The 26318-nt window shown below is 33.3% G+C and overlaps 1 protein-coding gene across 1 annotated transcript in view; it reads left to right on the top strand.

Annotated features, from left to right (window-relative positions):
• LOC117110937 (short transient receptor potential channel 3-like) overlaps positions 1 to 26318 on the top strand; it is a 40921-nt gene that overhangs the window by 7598 nt on the left and 7005 nt on the right. Inside the window, exon 2 of the mRNA XM_033253787.1 lies at positions 14338 to 15103. Within this exon, the coding sequence (XP_033109678.1) occupies positions 14338 to 15103 (766 nt within the window). The remainder of the gene's footprint in view (positions 1 to 14337; positions 15104 to 26318) is intronic.

Below are 26318 nucleotides of genomic sequence, written 5' to 3'. Positions count from 1 at the left end.
TTATTAATTAATTTACAAATCGTAAATAACCTTCAGCGGAATGTACCATTAGGCCTACGGTCACTATTAGGTTTTGAAGCATCCTGCTACAAGGTAAACAGTATTCCAGTATTAAGTCTTCTATACATGTCGATTATCACGTTACACGCCCAATGAGTATATATATATATATATGAATGAATAGATATATATAGAATATATATATATATATATATATATATATATATATATACTGTATGTATATAAATATATACATATATAATATAATATATACATAATTATATATTATGTCAATATATAATTATGTAAATTTATATACATATGTTTACAATATAAGATGATATAATAATAAAATATACTTTTCTGGTAATGAACATTTTCGTAGTAGTTTGGCAGGCTTTATGATTTACACCTTACCACAGTAATAAAACATCATAAATTGGAGGAATAGCGCCCTCTTTAAATTATTTTACGAGGTGCACATGACAATGTTTTAGATCCCTTAAAAAAGCTAAAACAAATTGTTATGTTAGGCTGCTACTGTACTAATATCAAAAAACAATATATACTATGTGAAAGACACAGTAGTGGGGAAAGCTTGTGGAATATGTATTCGTCATTAGCCTTAAACTACTGTTGCTGTGTTCATATTATAAATATTTATTTATTGCAAATCAAATACTGTACAAAATATTCTAGGTTTCTATGGTAATGTTGAAATATCTAAGAATTAGCCAAACTGAAATATTAAGACACTAATGAATCTTCCAAAATACCATGGTCATTATAAATGGACGATAACCAATGCTTACGAAAAACGTCAATATTAATAAGGCGGCATTCTAATATACACACTCTCTAGGGAATTCAATTACTCTGGTTACTCTAGCCTGCTTATATAGCCACACTCACTAAATTTACGAGAACTCGCCAGGTATGGAACAAAGTATCTGCCTGCTCTCACCATGTTTCAATTATTCCTGTATCAATTATACTGATAGGCAAAGAGTGCCGTAATGCTCTCATAGAAGATGGATATTGTGAGCTAACTCGTATATCGAAAATAGAAATATTTCTAGCAAAAATACATGTCTGTCTATTGTAGAAATCAACAAGTTATTGCGCGATCATAAAGGCTTACCAGTATTTATCACAACAAGGTTAAAAAATGTAATTCTACTGTAGTATAACATAATTAGAATGTGGTGAGTATGATGTTGCTTCCATTAGATTTGTCTACATTCAGTTATAATTTTATTTATTTATAACTGCTTTTAACTTAAACATCATACCCCATACTACAAACACATTAAACTCAAGCATTCCTTTCTAATTGAAGAACAGCATAAGAAACAAAATAGTACAAGACATGACATAAAAACTAGTTCAGTTTCCTTTCAACATTTAGTATTGAAACATTAATTATTTTTCATAAAGCCGTTTCCTTACATTTATTTAGGCGGCGTTTATTTGAGGGAGGCGTTTATTCCAAATGAGGCTCAGATGTGCCGTTTGTTTGCGGGGCGTTTATTCAAAGCGGGGCGTTTATTCGAATTAATACGAATAGACTAATAAAACTATTACATTTGATAATAAATATTCTATGTTATATAGTACCGTACACAACATTAAAAACTTGAAAGAAACACTTTCATTATATATTATAATATGTACCGGTATGTTTATATTATTTAATTATCATCTCAAGGGTTTGTATATGCTATTTGATTTGGTTGAGTCTCGCACTTTATTGATGCGGTAGTAAAGTATAGTGTTATTGTCTATCTTCTATGTCTACATTATTATTTTCTTCATATAAACAATGGAATAGTCACATCATAACAGATTTATGCATCACATGCCTTTATTCCCCAAACAATCGTAATTTTTGTTCTACCTTTGATGCTTTTCAAATGAACCAGTAAGCTAAACAGGCAATTATGAATGTGATCGATGGTTGTTAATGAACAGTCTTGATATGTTGATTGTTTAAAAGTCCTCTGTGACTTCTTGCGCCATTAACGCGTTATTCGTGTTGGAAATGACTTAGTAATCTAGGCCTCAAAATCTGAGGAAACACGCGTGCAAATTTGGAAGCCCGCGTGCACTGTCATCAGTTTGAGTGTTTCTCTGATTATTGACGTATGCTGATCTTAGGTACAACTTATGACGTAAACACACATGCTTGTCACCTATGTGCTAGTGCCGAAGCAGCTGCTGAAATGAGTAGAAGGAAATAGATCGCGAATTAAGATAATCTAGAAACTCGAAACAGACCGTAAACATGCTGGACTTCCACATAAATTACATACATAATCTAAATACAAGGTAATACTATATCTCATGTTTATGGCCTACAGACAGGAGAGCAACACAAATAAACATAATATAACTTGTTTGTGTAATACAGTAGAAACCTCCTTTTTGGACAGGGGACACTCCTATTCAGGGAACGGGGGACTCTTTCTGAGTGTGCCAAATGGTCAAATAATCCCTATTAAAGGGACACTTATTATTTTTTTCATTGTATCACGACAACTACAGCAAAATCAGAAAAATTCATTCAAGTTTATATTTTGACACATTTAGAGCAATAAACCAGAACTTTCTCTCCTGAATCATCATAGTGAATATTGGTATATATGTATTACTTCGTATTAACAATACTTGTCAATATTTTACCCTTAACCATGGGGATTTCGTTTTTTTGTTTTTTTTTCGATGAACATCGATATAGGATTCTAATCCATACAATAACATACACCCTTAATTCCAAGTTGCTACTGTTTCATGCTACATCCATCCAATAGAAAGCTCAATCCTATTATTAAAAATTTTTTAAAAAAGAATTTGGTCACTGACATTGCATCATGAAATAATACTTAGAACATATACTGTAAAACTATAGTTGTTTTAATTACGTTTCTGTTTATTTTATATTATAAATAAATTGTATTTGCATTGCAAATTATTGCTATTAATTCTAATTCTACTGTAACTAATATGTCAGTAAAATAAAATTATAAAGAATGTATGGCATTGTTATATGAAAACATGCCTAAACCCCTTATTATGGGGACAATTTCACGTTTTAAGTTAATGTCCCCTGAATTGGGGTACACCTATTCAGGGGATACACTATTAAGGGGACACTTTTTTGGTCCCGAAGGTGTCCCCTTAATAGGGGTTCTACTGTATTATTGTTAGTGTGTTCTAAGATGGCGTTTGCAATAGGTATACACCTAGACTTCAAATCAAATATTCTCGTTTACCTGCCCGCATTAAAATTGATGAATGCAGGTGTTTTTATGGTAATTTTTGGAACAGGGTTGCTGAGCAAACATGGATTAGTATTAGGTAACCCAGATACAACTGGGAGGAATTTTGAAGGCACTTGTATGTCTGAACAAGAATTTTGAGAGTAGGGGTGATGTGCTGTCCTTTCAAGGTTCAAGAGATTCAAGATTTATTTTCGTCATACGTAGTACATATATACGAGATTTGTTTCTTTGAGTTCATAACAAACAGTAGAAATCGAATACTATAACACTATAAAATACAAGACAACAATTAACAGATATAATATTAAATATGATTATAAAAATATGATTATAAAAATATATATGGGTAGTTATTTGACAAGACGAGCTGCTGTGTTTAGTTGAAGCTGTATCTTCTTGATTAATTTTTCCGGTAGTCTATAAAGGACCCCGTTACAATAATTAATTCTAGATGTTACAAGAGAATGTACCAGCTTTAATGTAGCATCTTCATTTAGAAAGCGTCTAATCTGCCTGATGTTTCGGATGTAGTACGAAGCAGACTTACATATGTTGCAGACGGGTACAGGTACAGAAAGGAAAAAGAAAAGAAAGATAAGGAAACATAAGATGTTAACCTGATTTCCCTCACTGTTGTAATCATTTTTCTTTTATTTTGATCCGGTTTTTCCTTTCATTGTAAAGCGCTTAGAGGTTTCTTGCATTTTGCGCTATATAAGAATAAATTTATTATTATTATTATTACATGGTGTTTCAATGACAGATTCGAGGTCCAGGGGCGTAGGCAGGATTTTGAAAGGGTGTGGTGGGGGGGGGGGGAGCCGTTATGCAAGGTAAGTAGGAAACGGAGTTGGGGGAGTGGTCCTGGAGCGAAGGCCCCTGGAAAGTAGCCCGCTCTGAAGGTTTTTAAGACTGTTTTGTGTGTAAATGTGGGAGTTACAAGGCCAAGCTTCAGAGCATCTGGAAAACAGCCAGATGAAAGTAATGAGTTTATGATTTTACGAACAACTGGGGTGAAGCTGGAAGGAAAGGGATCCAAGTCACATTTTTGGGAATAAGTGACTAGCAGATGAGCTTTTGGACATCATCGTCATCAGATTTAGTATAATTATATTGTGTAATGATGAGATTTGCTTGCGTTTCAAGACTGATGGATGCTTGCGTTTTCTTGATTTTGTCATGAAGCAGCTTGACTTTTTGGCTAAAGAACATGTTAAACTCAGTAGTTAAATGCTGGTTGCTGTCTTTTTCTTTTGGCCTCTCTACATGAATCGTTGAACCCTTCAGATGACGTTCGAACAGACACAGTTGTTTCCTTTAAAGCCATGCTTCCCAAACAATGGGTCGCAACCCAAAAATGGGTCGCCAAACTTTTGCTTTGGGTCGCGAGCAGGTTTGCAAAAAAAAATTCAATTTATGTGCTCATTTTCAGACAGTTGATGTGAAGTTTAACAGGTCTAACAATTTAAAAACAGTATTTTTAGGTGAATCTTCATTAGAACAATATTTTATTATATGCTCACAATGAATAGACCTACTCTGATGAAGATCATATGACTATTATTTTTCTGTTGCTGTTAACCACAACAAAATTGTGCAAACCTAAGCTTTCAACTGTTTAAAAAAAGTTAAAAAAAATAAACTTACTGTCAGGTGACCTAAAATGACATTATCCAAATGAATTTCAAATGTAAACCATTGCAAATTGCAAAAAATAGGCCCAATATACCCAAAAGCCCCTGTCATGCAGTTTGGTTGATAAGAGAGTCAGTGGCGTTTCCAGGAGGGGTGCTCTAGATGCCTGAGCACCCTCCTTCAGAAGTTGAAAAAAGTGCCACTTTTTAAATGTTTCAAAAGAAAACTGACATAATTTTTTTGTATTAAAGTGCCATATTCCGGCATCTAAAAGTCTCTATAGAATCTCATTTTTTTTTAAATTTCTCATCTGCGCCCCAAAATCATGATGGGTCTTAAAGGGATATCGTAGATTTTCTACTATTCAAGTGCTATTTCCAGGTACTGTATCTATAAGTCTCAAATTCCTATTTCCTCTCCTGAGCCCCAGCCACGGTGGGACTCAGGTGGATATGGTAGTTTTATGGAACTGAAGTATTTAAATGCCATTTTCGAGCACCTATTTAATTAATTCGGGTTTTTTAAAAACTTATTTTGTCAATAATAAAAAGAATTAAAAGGTAATTTTAAGTCCCATTTCCGGGCATCCAGAGTTACAACATACTGAAAATGCTCGCATGTCACCGCCAACCAAGGTAGCACTGACTTGGTGTGGACTCATTCAGCACCCACTTCCTTAAATCCTGGACACGGCACTGGTAACCACAGGGGTAAAATTTAGGTTTAAGTTTGTCGATTATATTTTTGTTTTAAATATTAAAAGTTGTCTCATTTTCCAGGGGCGGATTCAAGGCACTCCCTCCCCCCCCCCTTCCCACCTCACTATCCAATTAAAAAAAATAATGGAGAAAAATGGAAAATTGTATTGTAATTCAATCTCAGAGTGTCATTTTCCGGCCATCTACGGGTGCCATAAGCATAAAATGTCTTACCTCAGCCCCAACTATGGTGAGACTGAGGTGGATGGACCCTCTGTATCACTAGTAAACAAAAACGCTGTAATGCTAGTGTCTTCATTCTTTAAACATAAAGCATCACATTTTGGAGACCTTATACAGGTCGATGTGCAATTTACTATGACACTTACATGGGTCGCGGCTTATCTGAGAAATCACAATTTGGGTCCCAGAGAGAAACGTTTGGGAAACAGAAAGGAGCAACTTCATCTCTGATAGAAGTAAGAATGGAATTGTATTCAGCTATAGCAACATCAGCACTTATAGTATCGGTGAAATGTGACAATTAATAGATATACTATGTTGAAGTGCACAAAGATCAATGTCACTGAACCTTCTAAAAGAGATCTTCTTTTCCACTCCCGCTTATCAACATCTAAAGTAAGATGCAGGAAGAAATGATCAGACATTGGGTAGACAACAAGATCGGGATTATTGGTGATAGCGAGATCAAGTTTAATACCTTTTGGTGTCTAGAGTCATTAATCAACTGCGTGAGATACTATTTATGGTTTAATTATGGTTTATTATGATTAAAATTGTTAATTTAGTAACCCTGAATGTGATATAAGATATTAACCTGATTTTTCTCAAATCAAATCTCCTCGTTTACCTGCCCGCATTAAAATTCATGAAGGCAGGTGTTTTTATTATGATTAAAATGATTAATTTAATAACCCTGAAGGTGATATAAGATATGAACATTATTTTTCTCAAATCAAATCCTATCGTTTACCTGCCCGTATTGAAATTGATGAAGACAGGTGTTTATTATGATTAAAATTATTAATTTAGTAACCCTGAAGGTGATATAAGATATTAAACAAATTTTTATCTGAAGTTGAATTGTACACTGAAATTTTCCACTATCAATCATTTTTGCAGTTTTTGTGTTGAATACGCCTGAGGTGTAGTTCCATTGTTGTTTATTTCAAAATTCATCTCTCGAATTAATTTTTGTTGGTTAATGATTATTACATAGTTTATTCTTGGACGGTAAAATTTTTACTGCTAATAGGTTGGTTGCTTTCGCCCTTAGGCCTTATTTAGTAACCCCAGGTCAAGATATACAGTAAAATCTATTGAATGCTCTCGAATTGATTTAAACATTAAAAATGAAGTAACTCATCAACTTCTTAATGTGACAGATGCAAACGATTCAGTTTTCGCGATTCACAGAGTTCCATACCAAGCTCAGTTGTGAAAATCTCAACAAACTCGGTCGGTTTGGTTATTGATTGTAAAAAATATGTCAATATTTTACCAGATTCACGCGACTGTATTAAAATTAAATACTCATTTCTAAATATTAAATTGTATAGTGTACTCCTATATTTAAAATCACTTCCACATTTACATTTACGTAGCATACGAATCATCAAACAGTATCTTAACAAAGCATGGTGTTAAACAGCTCTCACTGCACTTTTCGACTTGACATGAGAACTCTTAGTCTAGCTACAATTAACTGGCTCGTTTTTAGTTTTTTATTTCTCAACTTGACATGAAAACTCGGTACGGACTCACTTGATTGTATTTCTTGATGTGACATGAGAAAATGTGTTGCACCATAAGCTGAAATTAGCGAATATTCGACTGAAAATGTTGATGCACATGCAATTATATGCTATCAACTGCCAAAATATATATATATGCAAACATACGGTACTTATTACTCGTTGTTTAAAAGGAGTATTCGGTACTCAATGTATGTTATATCTGCCAATTGTAACAATCTTTGTCGTTGCACCACAACTGTGGTCTAGGTTGTACTCTTATAATTATTCTCACTAAAACCTCATTATTGTAGGTTATTAGGTTCAGAGACTGGAGTTGTTAAAAGCATGAAGGTCTAGTCAGCTTCATACATAATTCCTCGCATAAACACTGCTGTTACATCAATAACAACCATGTTTGTGTGGCTTTCTATTGTTAAGGATCATTGATCAAATGGAATTATACAATGTAGTCTATATCCAGCAACATTATGACCATATAATAGCCAATGTTTATGTAAAATTCTCTTTTTTATGACATGCAGCAGGTTCATAACCCCATTAAACGAGCATTGACTATGATACATATGTGTTGTGCACAATGAAAATAATATTATTTTAAATGCAAGCATATATCATTGGCGCAGGTTTAAGTCGCACTCTTCACTCTGGGTTTCAGTTACTGGACACACGTTTTATCGCATTGGGCATAAACCGTAGGCCCAGAGTATACATAACTGGCTCGTGTGTACCGTATAAGGAGCCCAGAGTATCCTTCAAGAGCATTAGGAGTTACATCGGTGTACTGGTCCATCTGGTCCCTTCCACTGTTAGCAGATCAAAGTGTGCTGACGACAACTGATCGGGCATGAAATTATCTTTTGGGAAGAAGACAGTTGTTGCATGTATTGAATTGTTTATGTTCGTGAGCAATTCAGTCCTGTAAAGTTGCAAGTCGCATGTTATTTTTTACCTTTACCTCACCATTTAACTTTACATTAAAATTTGCATTCGTTTGTCTCTACATAATGTTATTACTCAACACAAATGAACAATACCATTTGCACAATCATAGATTTGTTATCCGGGTCAGAATTATATCTTAGTACACTGTATGTAATGATGGTAGCACGCTTGATGTTAATCTTCTTATATAGGGTATTTCACTTTACAAAGTGTAATGACCGTTGGCCACATCACCTTTAATACATTTCCTTGTTTATTATAATTATTAGTATGCTCTATATGAGTGTGTAGACATCTAGTGCTGTCCATTACGCAGGCGGGTGAATGAATTTTCTTATAATAAGTTTAGAATTTCCACGAATCACTAGCGGGCTGGTGGTTAATGCATATCAAGCAGAAACCAGAATTATTCGGTTGGGGTGACCATTTTAATTTTTTTTTCGAATGGCTTATTTATCTAAATAGAATCTCCAGAGAGTTTAATTCAGCATAGCTTATCAAACTGTAAGCATTAAAACTTACTATTACATGTGTTATTATAACATGAAATACGTTACGTCTACTATTAGGGCCTACATTGTATTTTCGAATCAAACATAATATCTTTCTTTTTTGTTATTCCCTTTCTCTTTCTCTTCTTCCAAGTATCATACCATAACTTCGTCAATAAATAATTACAGGAAAGACAATAAAAAAAAGCTTATGAAGATGAAAACTCCTAGTCACATGTGCAAATAAAAATATAATAATGAGTGTGTAAAGGCTTTAAGTAATCAGTAAAACTGATCAATATTATTGACATCTAGAGAAACAAAAACTACATTTTTCTGGGACAGTGTAAGTATACAATTAAATATTGTAAATATAAATTAATGAATTATCATAGTTTGTTTCTTAGAAATACAAAAAAGAGAAAAAATTAAAGGTTAAAAGGTTAAAGGTTATTCATTAATAATAAAATAAAAGAATAAAAATGATAAGAATAAATGAAAGAACATTCTGCAATTTCCATATTATCTAGCAAAAGAATCACAATTATTTACATTAAACAAATTAAACCTAAAAACACAGTGTCCATTAAAATAATAAAAAATTTTCAAATTATATTTGATAAACTGATCGATATTACTTAAGAAAGAACGCTATTTCCACAAATTTCTAAGCCAAATCTAACATTACTAAAACCATAGATTGCAGAGCAAAGCACCCCACATTTAAATACATTTAAAAAAAGAAAAACTTATCATTATTGAGTGTGTAGACATCTAGTGCTGTCCATTACGCAGGCGGGTGAATTAATTTTCTTATAATAAGTTTAGAATTTCCACGAATCACTAGCGGGCTGGTGGTTAATGCATATCAAGCAGAAACCAGAATTATTCGGTTGGGGTGACCATTTTAATTTTTTTTTCGAATGGCTTATTTATCTAAATAGAATCTCCAGAGAGTTTAATTCAGCATAGCTTATCAAACTGTAAGCATTAAAACTTACTATTACATGTGTTATTATAACATGAAATACGGTACGTCTACTATTAGGGCCTACATTGTATTTTCGAATCAAACATAATATCTTTCTTTTTTGTTATTCCCTTTCTCTTTCTCTTCTTCCAAGTATCATACCATAACTTCGTAAATAAATAATTACAGGAAAGACAATAAAAAAAAAGCTTATGAAGATGAAAACTCCTAGTCACATGTGCAAATAAACATATAATAATGAGTGTGTAAAGGCTTTAAATAATCAGTAAAACTGATCAATATTATTGACATCTAGAGAAAAAAAAACTACATATTTCTGGGACAGTGTAAGTATACAATTAAATATTGTAAATATAAATTTATTGAATTATCATAGTTTGTTTCTTAGAAATACAAAAAAAAGAGAAAAAATTAAAGGTTAAAAGGTTAAAGGTTATTCATTAATAATAAAATAAAAGAATAAGAATAATAAGAATAAATGAAAGAACATTCTGCAATTTCCATATTATCTAGCAAAAGAATCACAATTATTTACATTAAACAAATTAAACCTAAAAACACAGTGTCCATTAAAATAATAAAAAATTTTCAAATTATATTTGATAAACTGATCGATATTACTTAAGAAAGAACGCTATTTCCACAAATTTCTAAGCCAAATCTAACATTACTAAAACCATAGATTGCAGAGCAAAGCACCCCACATTTAAATACATTTAAAAAAAGAAAAACTTATCATTATTATTTAGTTGATTAACATTATTTCTTGGAATTACAAAATGAAAATGAATAAAAAAAAAGAATAATTGTTATTTCAACAAGCTTCTTTTAAATAAAAAATAATATCAAATTGGGTATAATAAATTAAATTTCAAAAAAGAACATTCTATTTCTAATTTCAATATTTTCAAGCAAGAGAATGAACATTGTACAAATTAAACCTAAAAACGCTGAATGCATTAAATTTAAAAAAATTATCATAAATAATATTTAAAAAAATGATCACATTTTTATAAATAAAAAAATACACATTTAGTAAACAATATTTCTTAGAATTTCCAAACGAAGGTGAATCAATAAGTAAAAGAACATTAAAAAAATAACAAGCTTCTTTCAAATAAAACAATTCAATCAATGTACTAAATATTAATTAACCACAAGTTTTCAAATTGAAAGTGAACATTATGAATTCAATTTCCATAAAATGTAGTAAAAAAGATATTTAAAATATATATCTTGATTGTAAAGCAATATATCATCGTAGACCTATAATAGGAATATGTAAAAAAAAAAAAACAGATGTAGAAAAAAGTAAACCGAACAAATTATAAAATTTTATTAATTAACAATAATTTTATGAATTACTTAAAATTATTAACCATATTGTAAGAGCAACTCGTTTCTATACTTCCATTTGAAAATAAACACGTGCTTATGTCAAGATTCCCAAACCAAAAAAAATGAAAACTTCAATGCTAAAAATTACCTTGACAGTTTCGCTGTTCTCTTTACACACGAACAGCTTCTTCAGAAGAATGCAGGGGAGGATCCAGAAAAAATAAATGATAGAGTTAAAAGGAAGAAAGAAAGAGGGTAAAAAAAGGAAGTGTACCCATGAGTTCACCGGTGAATCCAGCAGAGGGCGAAAGGAGAGCTCGATTATTTTACCACTCAATAATTTAGAATTTTCTATTGATTGACGACAAACAAAACGCTATATCCTCGACACCGATTTCTTTTTTCCAACGATTTCATAAATCAGAATGTAAAAAAGGCCAAAAGACGGAGACCTAAGTTTTTTAGCCGGAAGTACCCAGCTGTAGAACAACTATCTATGCTCAGTGGCGTGACGCCTGCGCTCTTGTGCGACGGTCCGCAGGGCCACCGACCCTTAGGTATACCCAGTGGTGGCGCCAGAGGGGGCTGGGGGGCTATGACCCCCTCGTCGTGGAAGGCTAGCCCCCCCCCCCCGGGTCGGGGAAGACGAATACATTCCGTCGGGGAATACAAAAAAAATGTGTACCGTTTGTGTTAACTTTTTATCACAATAATAACAAAAACAACAACAACAATAATAATAATAATAATAATAATAATAATAATAATAATAATAATAAACATAAATTCATTTGCCGTTTTATTGTAAGTTATCCGACTACCGTATACTGTATAGTACTTTTGACATTGAATTAAGCCCATGAAACAACATATATTCTTCTTCACAATGAATTAATTACGTTCAAGCATCTATTGGAACGTAAGTCAGCAGAACAGTGTCAAGTGTCAAAACAGCGTTTTGACATTATTTTTTAAAATGTCAGTGCATATTATTGTTTTTATTGAAATCTTAAAAACTACAAATGCCCCTTCCCCTAGTTTGAAAAATTCTGGATCCGCCCCTGTTCAATGGGACTAATTAAAAATGGTTTACGTTCTACTATGACAAATGCTTGTTTGGATATCCTCATGATGCTTGGAATACATCTTGATCGATTTACAGATTTCAGGCAAAATTCCAAAATTTATTACTTCACTTTGAATTAAAAGTACTGTGACGTTCCCGGTGACATTGTGTTTTCTTAATTCATCGTAAGTATAATAATTGTCACAAATTGGTGGCCTTACAATTTACAGTAAGACATTGTTCTTATTCGTAATTTTGATGTTAATAATTCACAATCACATGGATTATGAAAATCCTGGATTTCAACATGATGGGAGGATATTATTTTAATGTAAGCCTAATATGGTGTTTTTTCAATAATATAAAATGTAAAAAGGATTTGAAAATAAATTAGTTGGTTACATTTCATACTCTTTATTTCTCGTTGTTTTAATTTTTTTTAAATCGGTTTTGGAATTTTGACATTAAAAAACATACATGAAGTCATTACGGTAGCTTGATGCCTATCAAATAACTAATACAAATTTACCAAAATTCGTCAAATATCCATAGCCCCCACTCTGTGGCCCCTAGGTGGCTTCCCCCTCCAGCCAATGGAGGCTCGCCAAGGCCCCCCTTCCCGCCGGGGCCTTTAGCCCCCCCCCCTCGTCGGGCAGGTCCTGGCGCCATCACTGGTTATACCTGAGGGTCTAGTAGGGTCCTCACTCTATATCCCCCTGATCCAGAAGGGCTTTGTTAATACATGACAGCATAATGTGTCTCTGACATCAACTGTATGACATTATATCATTAACCCAGCAATAATCCAGAGATAAAATATTCAAATTTTAAGTCTAAATGAGTGCCATTTCCGGGCATCAGAGGTGCCATAATCATAATTTGCTTTGTGACTCCCAGTATAGAATAGACTATAGGTCCCTGATTAGACCTCTGCGACGCCCGTGAGTGGAGCGGTGTCTAAGGGAGGAGGAGCATAGCTCCCGTCGGGAGGAAGTCAATAAATTTGTCGAGGAACGCTGTTTTGAAAAAGCATTTTTTATCATCTGAGATTGCCATTTCCGAGCGTATAGAGGGGCCTATACTTAAAATTTGCTTACCTCAGCCCCAACCATGGTGGGGCTGATGTGAGTGTGGAATACATATTGCCCCCCTCCCCCCCGTCAGAAAATTTCGGGATCCGCCCCTGGAATGAACCAGATGAAAGTCTACGAACATGTTTATGTCTTTACAGAATTGGGTACGCCACGCCACAATTGAACTCCTTTACTACAGAAGCTTAAAGACTTAAGATTTTGTCTTCGTGTGTCCTATTTATGTATTTCAGTACATAACACAAAATGTCATAATGGGAGTAACTTATTAAATAGTGCTTTAAGCATAATTGCCACAGTATTTAATTTAATAAGGTCTTAAATATCAAGAGTTTTAAGATAACTTAACGATTGGTTTACTTGGGTTAGCTTGTGGTTCATTTATTTCATGATGCAAAGTTGTTTTGTAATATTAATAAATAAAGTGGCCATGCTCCACAGCACACAAGATACGGCAGAATCAATGAATTATACAGTTTAAATAAAGACTTTTGATCAACATTAACGCTAGATGCTAATTGAGATTGGTCTTGGGGAAATTGTTTATATAATGATTTTTTACAGGCATTTATTAATCCCACAGGCGTTTATTAACCAAATTTAATTTTCAATATGATATCGTCACGCTGTTTTGTTGTGACATATAACTTTATTGGCCAAGTAGGCTTGCAAATTGCAGTGTCATCAAATTTGAACTTGTATCACTGGTCAATTGGTGGCCAAACTTGAAGAAAATTACCTTATGAGAGGCTTACATGGATAATCTGCTTTAATTCAAATAATATTATTATATATAATATTATTATATATATATATATATATATATATATATATATATGACTAAAACGTGCTGCTGCTGCTGTTACTTCAGATAATACAGCTGCTAATACTGCTAATCTGCTGACTGATGTTACTGCTACTACTACTACTACTACTACTACTAGCAGTAGGCGTACCACTAATACTAATGTCGATAACTGTATTTTTACATAAATAAAATATTATTTGATTATTTTGTCGTTATAGGGCGAAGAAACAAGCCAAAAGAGAAGTCCCTGCTACAGTTAGACGAAAGGCCTACAACAACTCTTTTATCTCCCCAAATGGCAAGGAACCCGGAAAACCCAACGAAGATGAAATACGGTTTCTTCAGTGCACTGAGTACGGAGATTTGCCAACGCTGCGCGCAATGCTGGAGAAGGATACTTACATGAGTCTCTTAAACTGCACCGACTACAATGACCGGACGGCGATAGAAATTGCCACAGAAAATGAGCACCTTGAAATCGTGGAATACCTTATCAAGTATGGGGACAGAAGACTAGATATGAGACCAATAAACGAATCGCTTATGATTGCAATAAGCAAAGGCTACGTGCGCATTACCAAAGCGCTACTGAAACATCCTATGTTCAGACAAAAGAGCAAAGATAAAAGTCGCTTAGGAACAATAACAAATTATTTTTGCCGGACTTCCGCGACCAACTCCAAATTTGACCAGGACATAACACCTATAATGTTAGCCGCTCACTGTAACGAGGTCGACATCATTCGGTTGCTACTCCAACGTGGAGAAGGAATAGCAGAACAACATCACATACTCTGTGCTTGTACAACATGTTCAAACAGAAGACGATTTGACCCTTTGAAATACTCGAAAGCCCGTATGCACGCCTTTAAAGCTCTTGCCAGCCCGGCTTGGATGTCTCTGACAAGCTCAGATCCTATTCTGACAGCATTCGTTCTTAGCAACGAGTTAATGGAATATGCAATAATAGAAAAGGAGTTTAAGGTAATTATGATAATATGTTGATAATTCAAATATATATTTACATACACAAACGCAAACACATCAGCTAACATTTTTGTTAAGAACCAAGTTTGGTACACATGGGGGAATAATAAAGCAGATAGGTAATTTTAAGCAATAATGGTCATAATAAACATAATGAGGTTTTCATTTTTGATAATGTTATTTTTGTTTTCTGTAATTCTTCGTCGGTTACTATAAACGAACAGCTCTGGATTTGGAAGACATGATTTCTTGCTTCACATCAATACATCTTTTAAACCTAAAGCCTTATGAATGACATTAGAATCTTCGAGACCTGTTAACGCAGACTTTACATTGGTTTTGTTATTTTATTGTTGTTTTTGAATGAAATAATAACAAAAGAGAAGACTATGACAAGAAATAACAGAGCAGAATTCTTTTTTTTTGTTATTTGGTATTATATAGTGCCTATAATTCCTTTATGATACAAAGTCGCTTTGTTTTCCCTGGCCATTGGGTCCTCATGCTTAAGTCTGCTAGTCATCAGCACATGAGCAGCAACCCCACCAGGTACCCATTTATACTCTTGGGTGGGGAGAAGCAATGCAGATAAAGTACCTTGTTCAAAGACGTTGAATGTATGTCAACTCACTTGGTTGCAGTTGATGATGAGAGCATATTGAGATGAAGCGGAATCTTTCCTTTATTGCTGCTCTTAATGTTCTCTTTTATACTGGATAATCTTTTACATACGCCATCGTCATTTTGTTTGTTTTTTGGTGTTTTAGCACAATAACTAGGCTGCAATGAGATAAATAGGATGACAATCCCGTTCAAATGCTGGTCTAAACTGATTAATTAAAAAATAAAAAGGAAGCATGAACGTGGTGTTGTCTGTGAAGCTCGGGCTGAAGCTTATATAGTTTCTCCTATATCGTAGGCCTATATTACCGATCAATATTTAAGCTTAACCAATCTGGACCATTGATCTCCGTATTGCACCATTTCAAATGCAAAATTAAGTGCTTTTTAACTGAATTCGTATTCTGTCTGTTTGTTTGTTTTTAATTATTTATTGCACTCCAATACATCAAAATACAATAATAAAAATGTCAAAAACAAAATTCAGTAAACAGAATAAAAAAATGAGAAAAGAATGCAGAGGACTATAGCTGTATAGTCCTGAGGCTTGTTCCGGTAGAGGCCTAGTGGTAGGTTAAACATCACACTTGATGCTATCCCTTTCTGGATCATGGTTCCTATTTTCGCTTGCTTTAGGTTGAGTGATATTTTATGTAAAAACAACAATAATAGGTTTGATTTGATTTGATTTATTCGCATCTCATATAAAAGTACAATCATTAAAACAATACACAATATAAAAAGCATAAAATTCATTTGAAAAAGTTACCAAAAAAAAAAAAAACAAGCAAAAGACCAGTACAAAGTCCAAGAAGATTGATGGAGGAATTGAGGAATTAATACAAAGGAGATGCAAGGATAGCCCAAAAAAGTCTTTAAAAAGTCTTATTTCCATTGGGGTCCTTATGACGAAAAACCAAGAAGGCCGAAGGCAGCATCAAAGAAATTTCAAGCCAAATTAAAACGAAAAAGAAAAAACAAAATGAAAAAGTAGAAAGGTTCAAAAAGATTAATTTCTTTTCTTTTCTTCGGTTTGTGTATAGTAGGCCTAATCTCTCTTTTCACCATGAATCTCCGAGAAAAGCTTAGCCTAATAGTTGTATTTTTTACCTTTTGACCCCCATTTCGTGTTTGAATTTATCTAAAAGAGATTGAATCAGACGTAGGCATCGCTTAATCACAATCATGACATGATAATGAGATCATTGCACTTTTGAGAAAATGTTCTAGCCATCTCCCTTTCTATCTAATACAGTCTCCTGGTGAAGTCCACTGTGGACGAAAGCGGAGAATAAATTCTATATTGTTAGTCTCAAAAGTGCTGCTTTTTTTTTCTCCTTTCAGTATCAGTAATTTAACGTGTTTACCGTTTGTATGTGTTATTAGCTACCCCGCATATTGCTAATAGTGCTTCAGTATTACATTAGAAGACGTTCAGAGTAAAATTTGAAAAATCGGGATACATAACCTTTTTCCAGGTTAATTGGAAATGGAGCCTAAAGAATGAAGTTCATATATTGTTGAAAATTTTCTGTCGCGCCATTGCTACGTAGGTGGAGTCCTGTACTAGTACTAAACAAAAAGTCGATGTCAAGTTTCTATTGTTTGTAATTCTCTCTGAAATGTTAAGCAATTAACCTGGAATAGAGTCAAAGGCCTTAGCCATATCGATTGCAGTGAAGTGTATTTCATTTCTAGCCCAATCATTTAGAGCGAGCAGGCTTAAGCCATGGAATATAGGAAACGAACGACAATTCATATTTGCTATCACATGTGTAATTTGTAGACATACTTGGCTGTAATGTTGTTATAATATTGAGAACGTTTTGAGAAAATTGTTACTGGAAATCATAATTTGTTTAGGTCTATATTGACGATATTCATTATATAAAAAGTATGGTATCAAAGCATTTTCTGCCATTGGTCAGATTTCTATCATATTATCATATTGCATAATTCCACCAATTATACCATTCATGATCATAAAACCAATCGGTACACATCTAGAAATGATTATGACCCTACAGGTTTGGTGAGCTTTTGCCAAAGTTGGTACGGTAATTTTGTGCTCTGTGTGTGTGTATGCGCATGTATCACTGTATGCATGTTTGTGTGTATATATGACCTATATGTGCATTTTATGTGTGGGGAGGGTGAGGGGTGTTTTTTTATTATTTTTTTTATTATTTCAGTAATTTCAAAAACATACAAACAGATTAAAAGCAAAACACACACACACACACAAAAATCATGACGAAAACAAATTGTCTTATGCTTAACATGGTAGTTTAGGATACTCTCGGCCTATAGTTAAGTAAATAATGGGATGAAGATATTCCATCTATCATTGAATTGCGTTATTTCAAAATTTGAAAGATAAATGTTGTTTAGAAAGAAAGTATTGTTTTAAGAAATTTAAAACACCATCATGGTTTAAAGGAAATTTTCTAAATTTAGCTGTATAAATATAATATTTTATTAAAATAAGCAGCAGATTAATGATAGATGGAGATTTAAAACCAAAGAGAATTACTTTATTTGTAAATTTAAAATGCTGCCCTAATTGTTGAAATAAAAACTGTTGAAACTATTTCCAAATTTGGTACACCATAGGACAATCGCATAAAAGGTGAACAATTGTTTCAGGTTCTAGATAACAAAAAGAGCACATTTTACAATCTGTAATTCCAATTTTAAAGAGGAAATTATTGGTTGTTAAGATATTATTCAAAATTCTATATTGGAACCATCTAAGTTTACTGTCCTGAGTACATAAGAAATTATTTACACAGAATTGTTTCCATTCCTCTTCAGTTACTAAAAAAATCATTTTACTGGACAATTTCTCTAGTGCCTTACTGTTGTATTGTTCTTTGTTCTTTTTATCTCTTATTAGCTCAGCATAGAATATCTGGCATCCTTTTTTACACTGTAACAAATATCTATATAAGATAGGTCTAAATGGACAATGCAAATTTCTATCAAGATTTTCAAGTTCTGGATACGCATGGAATAAAGCGTTTCTTATCCCCAGATACTTTAGAAAATTAATATTCAATTTAAATTCTTTACAAAATTCCTCGCGTTTTTTAAATTCACCTTTACTATCGAAGAAATCGTTAACATAATTTACACCTTTCTCGTACCATGCTTTGTAAAATAATGTGTGATCACCAATTTTAATGTTATCATAAAACCAAACATTTTCTTTAAAAGCATCATATATATCCTCATTTCTTACTTTAACCTTGAATATTTTCCATGCTTTTAGTACATCCCTCCAAAAAGGGTTTTCCATACTACCGGCCATTTATCAAAATCGAAGTTTACCAAATGCAAGACAGTGGGGCAACATTTAGAAACATAATTTTCCCCATTTAGCATCAGTTAAGTAGAGTCTCCTGATCCATGAAATTTTAAGAGCTTGGAAAAATTCATTAATTTTTATTATTTTCACAACCCCATTTTGATAGTTCTTAGACAGTTGTTCTCTACAAAATCTTTTCTGGACCCTTTTGCCAAATAAATTTATATATTATTTAGTTGATTCTTAATGTTGTCGCTTGGATATGGTAGAGATAAAATCAAATGAATTAATTTCGACAAAGCTAGCGATTTGATAACAGTAACTCTACCAAATACAGTAAGGTATCTTTTAGACCAACCAAGAAGCACTTTTGATATATTACTTATTGTATTATTATTGTTAATTTCAACCATGTCATCTGTATTTGTATTAAAAACGATTCCCAACAATTTGAAATTGTTATTCCCAATCCAATTTAATTTCTTATCCTTGCATAGGATCTGTACTATTTATTTTTGATCCAATCCATACAGTCTGGGTTTTATCGATATTTATTCTAAGCCCAGACATTGATTTAAAATCTTCCAAAATATTTAAGGTGGATCTCGGTGCGCTTTCGGTACCATCTAAAATGATTGTGGTATCATCTGCAAACATGGACAATTTATATTCAATATTATTTATTTTGATCCCTTTGTTTTTCTTTCTACTTACGTAGCATAATGGCTAGTATTTCGATACATAGTAAAAATAAGCAAGGAGAGAGAGGGTCTCCCTGTCTACATCCTTTTTTTATTTCGAATTGTTTGGTTAGAAAACCATTAATAACAACAACAGAAGACACTTCATTATATAACGTTTTGACCCATCTAATAAATTGAGGTCCAAATCCAATTATACACATCTAGATGTGTATAAGAGACAGGCTCTAGACATTTAAAGACAAATTTAAATGAAATGGAGTCGAAAGCTTTTTCGAAATCAACTAACAGAAGCAGACCAGGAATTTTATATTTTTTTGTTTGGAGTAGAAGATCATAAATCAATCTAATATTTTCACCTATATCGCCCTGGAATGAAACCCTTTTGATCATCAGCGATTAGGTCGGGGATGGCTGTTTTTATTCTATAAGCCAAACAAGCCGAAGCAATTTTATATGTAACATTTAGTAACGAAATGGGTCGTCAGTTTTGTAGGTATTGCCTTGGTTTTTCCCCCTTTGGGATCAGGGTAATAACACCTAATTTTTGTGTTCTTGATAGTTTTTGGGTATCGAAAGCCGTATTCAAAGATTTAATCAAAAAGGCAGATAGATCTGACCAAAAAAACTTGAAAAACTCAACGGTAAATCCATCACTACCTGGGCTTTTGTCTCCTTTCATATTATTTAGTGAATTTAAAATTTCATCGTACGACAATTTACCTTAAATCTCATTGGCCTTTTTATTACATAGAGGAGGAATAAGACTAGAGTATTTCATCACATTTTCAGCCCAACATTCTTGTTCTGAATACAGATTTGTGTAAAACTTGTGAGTTAATTGTAAAATACGTGAATGGTCTTTAGTGGTTTCTCCATTGCCCAACTCTAATTGATTTATTGATTTCTGGGTAGCATTACTTTTCTCCAAATTTAAGAAATAACGCGATGGTTTCTCTCCATGTTCAATCCAAATAGCTTTTGCTGTAATTCTACTTGCTTGGGTTCTCTTGTGTTACTAAATTTTGTTTGGATAGTTCCCGCTCTGTATCATTAATAAATTCTTCCAATTCCTTTTCTTTTTTTCGATTTTCTTTTTTCAAACGAGAGGAAAATGGTATTGTGACGCCCTTGATGTCCAAGAGTAACATTTAAAAAAACATCTGATATCAATTATAGATTGGAAGTTCTCATTTTTTATCTTACTAAGCATTTCAAAATTATAGGGAAAAGCCATAAATTTTTCTTTGCTCTGCCTAATTGAATTTTTTACACATTTAACAGTCTGTATTTCTAAGTAATGAATTGTTGAATTTCCAGAATCCCTTGCCCTTTTTTGTTTCAGAAACGTTTAAAGACAATGTTATAAGTGAATGTTATAAGTGAATGATATCCAGCGTCAATTTCTGTATTTTCAGTAATAGATAGTAATTCCTCAGAAATTAAAAAAAAGTCGAGCCTTGCCTGTTTTACTGGATTTTCTTTGTCTCCATGTAAATCTTTGGGTACCTGAATTAAGCACTCGCCATACATCCACAATATTTAATTTTTTCCTAAATTCAATAATTTTCTTTTTGGAATTTGGATTATTTAAACGCACATAATTTTGAGTATCCATATTTTGATCCAGAACTAAATTCCAGTCCCCACCGAGTATGTTTAGTGGATTATCAAAATTTGTAATTATATCGCTCAAGTACTTTACAAAATTAGGATTATCCTCATTTGGACCATATACATTAATAATAGAAAACTGTTTTTTCCTTAACAGTCAGACTATGCCAATAATGTTACCTTTATCATCACTCTGAACTGCGTGGATTTTAGCATCCAGCTTTTTAGTTAATAAAATAGCCACTCCCCGAGATCGATTAGTACCACAACTAAAGAAGCATTCTCCATTCCAATCAGATTTAAACAAATTTACAGTTTCTTTTGTGACATGTATGTCCTGAAGACAAAATATATCATTTCCTTTCGATTTCTAAAAATCAAAAACGCCTTTCCTTTTTTTACGATCCCCTATTCCTCTGCAGTTCATGGATGCAAGATTACCTAAACTCATTTTTACACTTTAAACTTGGTATATTATACAATATTAAGCATAAAACAGAACAACCAGAAAAAAAAACATTCAAGACAAAAAAGAAACCAAAAACAAAATAAGCCAAAAAGCACATTGCCGTCGGGTTGATACAAGCGATTGTCACACTCGAGAACAACTCCCAGCGAAAAAAAAAAATCAATGCAAATTGGATGAGCGTCGCCCCCCCCCCCAAGCTTCGATAAACCACACAATTCTACTATTCCAAAAGATTGAATATACAAGAGGGTATTAGACAAATACCATTGTTACGCATAAGCTTCTTTCAGTCTACAAACCAAAAACTAATTTTGACTTTCCTATTTTAAATAAATCATTTTAACCACGTTGTCATGGTCTTGTTCAACAAACGAGTGCTATTACTATTTTAACACAATCAATTAAAGAAATTTCTTTCTCACAAAATTTAAACAGTTATAAATAAAATACAAAGAGATATTAGACAAATACCACTGTTATGAAAGGCTTCTTGCAGTCTGCAAATCAGAGACCAAAATAAACTTTCATATTTTGGAAAAATCATTTTAACAATGTTGTCATAATCTTGTTTAAAAAAAATTTGCGCGGTTTACCATTTCTGTCCCTCCATTTACCAGCAGCAAAACGAAGACCTCACTTATCCATTTCCTTTTTTCTATCATATCAATTCTTGTTAAATCATCGGATATGTGAAATGATTCACTTTTTAAAACTGCCCGTGCTCGTCTCATTATATCAAGCTTATGTTGAAAAGAACGCATCTTGACTATTACTTGTCTCGGCTTCCCATCCGTCCTGTGAGGGCCTACACGATGCGCCCGTTCAATCTGCGTGGTATCTGCCAAGTTAAATTTAGCTTTAAGCAACTTGCATACTATTTTATTAGTGTTTTCATCTCTATCATTTGGTATTGCTGGCAAACCAATTATCCTCAAGTTGTTTTTCCTAGAAAAACGCTCAAAATTATTTATATCACTGGCTTGTCTTGCCACTGTTTCCGTTAAGGCTTTGTTTTCTACCATTATCGCCTCAATTATTTTCTCAATATCGTCAGTTCTTTTTTCTTGTCAATTCGACCACTTTGGTATTCTATGCCTGGCCTCTCCTAAATGCCTTTCAATATGTTTCTGACCCTCTATTAGAGCCTTTACTAAATTACTATTGATCTGTTAAAGTCTTTCTAACATACGTTTCAAAATTGCTTTCGTCTTTACTTTCTGCTAGGCCTTCTATTTCTTTGTCCATTGCTGCAGCTGCTTTTGCCGTGCTGTCCATTGTTTCTACTGTGAGAGCACCGTAATGTCGAATATCTCCACCACAGCTTGCACCTTCATTTAAATGCATGTTGACGCAGTGTTCTTTTGTGTTTCCTTTTCTTCTTCTTCTTGTTTTTTGCTTTTCCTTGTCTTTATTTGTGACATCTTTAATTTCTTTACTAACACTGGTACACCCTTTGAGAAAAACAAACGACCACAACACCGACGAACCAGTCCCTGTATTCGCCGTATCAAACACAAATACCAAAGCCAGAGAGAGCCGACAAAATACGTGTGCTCACTACGACTGCATCCAACAATCTGAGGGGTGTTTATGATTTATTTTTAACTCAAAATTGTTTTTTTTTTCCCTTTAGTTGAAGCTCATACATTTGTTTTTTCCGTCTTCCTTCATTAGCTAAGATTGACTGCACCACTTGCTTGTGTGCTGTCACTCATAGAAAATGTGTAATGTCAAATAAATATTAGGCCTATTATCATCTTCTACAGCCGTTTCTCATAATAGGCCTACACATGGATTAAATGACATCATTATTGAATTATGTTTTACCAAGGTCCAACTCGGCTATTCAATCCAAAAAATAAAACGGCGTGTGGATAATATGGTTATCGTGCATGGCGTTACGCTGTATTTCAACATAAAACATTAAGATGTATCTGCTTCAAATTTTACATTTCCACACACCTACACACATACATACAGTGATAATTCAAATGTCTTGTCCCTTTTTTCTTAGAAGTTGAAATATCTAGAATCGTAAATGAAGTTTCTGCAATGTTTTCAATTTATTGCCAAATCATAAAGGAGTAGACCAACCAGTTGGAGCCAGATATTGTCTGTTTATTGCAAGATTGTTTAGGTCATCACTTTTAGTATGACAGACAACACCATTGTAAACGCTGAAGGTATAACTAATAACGTATCTGCTGTAATTTAATGTTAGGTTGGTTATCATTCTTAGTAATATGCACAAGAGTAAAAAACTTTGCCATATACACATAGCCTACCCCGTTTATTCTTGACGACCATTAACATTCGAATGATTTTATGGATTTATACTGCTATTAGACTTGCATTATAACCAAGGATGTTATATACTGTTAATGTTTGCATTAAGAGTAGAATTGCGCATCAAGTCTTATGTAAGAAGTATTAAATACATTTACCAAAAAACACAGCAGAATAATGTGTAATTTACTTTGATAATAAAACTCGCATTATCCATCCGTACTTTTCAATAGACTGATCAATTATTAAAATGTCAGATAGAGTTGAAAAATGAAAAAAGCAATGTACTTTTGTTAAGATGTTATATGTCTACAAATACGTTTGTATTTAAATCCTCTAGAATTATAGGCTTATAATCATGCTTTTTAAAGAAAAAAGTTTGTTCTCATCAGCATTCGAACACAAGATCTTCCGAGCAAAACCACAACAGAATAATGTGTAATGTACTTTGATGATAAAACTCACATTATATCTGTACCATCTATCATATAATCGGTTATCCTTTCTCGGCGCTTCATCCTCCTCCTAGGCTATTTTTGGCGTGTCGCATGTCCTCGATCCCAGAGAAATGAAAAATGTCGAGCGCCCAAACTTTTGTGATGACGTCGTGCCAAAGTAGTAAATAAACTACGGAGCACGCGATTGGTCAAATAGCTTAGGCAACAAACCTCTCATTAATATTCATTTTGAAGTCTTGCTGGTTACGTCATTCAGCTGGCTGCAGCTTTGTTTTGATTTCTACGATCGGACTACGAACAATAGCGACAAATAAACAGTGCCAAAAATGCTCCTATTTTGTAATAAATTGCACTATTTTGGAAACGAGGGATCGTTTTCTGGTTAAGGGGGTTCGCTGGCAGAAGGGGGGTTCGCTGAAAAAAGGGGGTTCGCCCGAACCCCTAAAAACCCCCCTGGCTACGGGCCTGCAGTCCCTGTATTCACCGTATCAAACACAAATACCAAAGCCAGAGAGAGCCGACAAAATACGTGTGCTCGCTACGGCTGCATCCAACAATCTGAGGGGTGTTTATGATTTATTTTTAACTCAAAATTGTTTTTTTTTTTCTTTAGTTGAAGCTCATACATTTGTTTTTTCCGTCTTCCTTCATTAGCTAAGATTGACTGCGCCACTTGCTTGTGTGCTGTCACTCATATAAAATGTGTAATGTCAAATAAATATTAGGCCTATTATCATCTTCTACAGCCGTTTCTCATAATAGGCCTACACATGGATTAAATGACATCATTATTGAATTATGTTTTACCAAGGTCCAACTCGGCTATTCAATCCAAAAAATAAAACGGCGTGTGGATAATATGGTTATCGTGGCATGGCGTTACGCTGTATTTCAACATAAAACATTAAGATGTATCTGCTTCAAATTTTACATTTCCACACACCTACACACATACATACAGTGATAATTCAAATGTCTCGTCCCTTTTTTCTTAGAAGTTGAAATATCTAGAATCGTAAATGAAGTTTCTGCAATGTTTTCAATTTATTGCCATATCATAAAGGAGTAGACCAACCAGTTGGAGCCAGATATTGTCTGTTTATTGCAAGATTGTTTAGGTCATCACTTTTAGTATGACAGACAACACCATTGTAAACGCTGAAGGTATAACTAATAACGTACCTGCTGTAATTTAATGTTAGGTTGGTTATCATTCTTAGTAATATGCACAAGAGTAAAAAACTTTGCCATATACACATAGCCTACCCCGTTTATTCTTGATGACCATTAACATTCGAATGATTTTATGGATTTATACTGCTATTAGACTTACGTTATAACCAAGGATGTTATATACTGTTAATGTTTGCATTAAGAGTAGAATTGCGCATCAAGTCTTATGTAAGAAGTATTAAATACATTTACCAAAAAACACAGCAGAATAATGTGTATTTTACTTTGATAATAAAACTCGCATTATCCATCCGTACTTTTCAATAGACTGATCAATTATTAAAATGTCAGATAGAGTTGAAAAATGAAAAAAGCAATGTACTTTTGTTAAGATGTTATATGTCTACAAATACGTTTGTATTTAAATCCTCTAGAATAATAGGCTTATAATCATGCTTTTTAAAGAAAAAAGTTTGTTCTCATCAGCATTCGAACACAAGATCTTCCGAACAAAACCACAACAGAATAATGTGTAATTTACTTTGATGATAAAACTCACATTATATCCTGTCTCTTATACACA

Source organism: Anneissia japonica, unplaced genomic scaffold (assembly GCF_011630105.1).
Source record: "Anneissia japonica isolate Jap-2015-1 unplaced genomic scaffold, ASM1163010v1 scaffold277_len1293397_cov203, whole genome shotgun sequence".
In the NCBI taxonomy this organism is placed as follows: Eukaryota; Metazoa; Echinodermata; class Crinoidea; order Comatulida; family Comatulidae; genus Anneissia; species Anneissia japonica.
The sequence above is the reverse complement of the archived record's forward strand: the minus strand, read 5'-3'. Positions and strand labels throughout refer to the sequence as shown.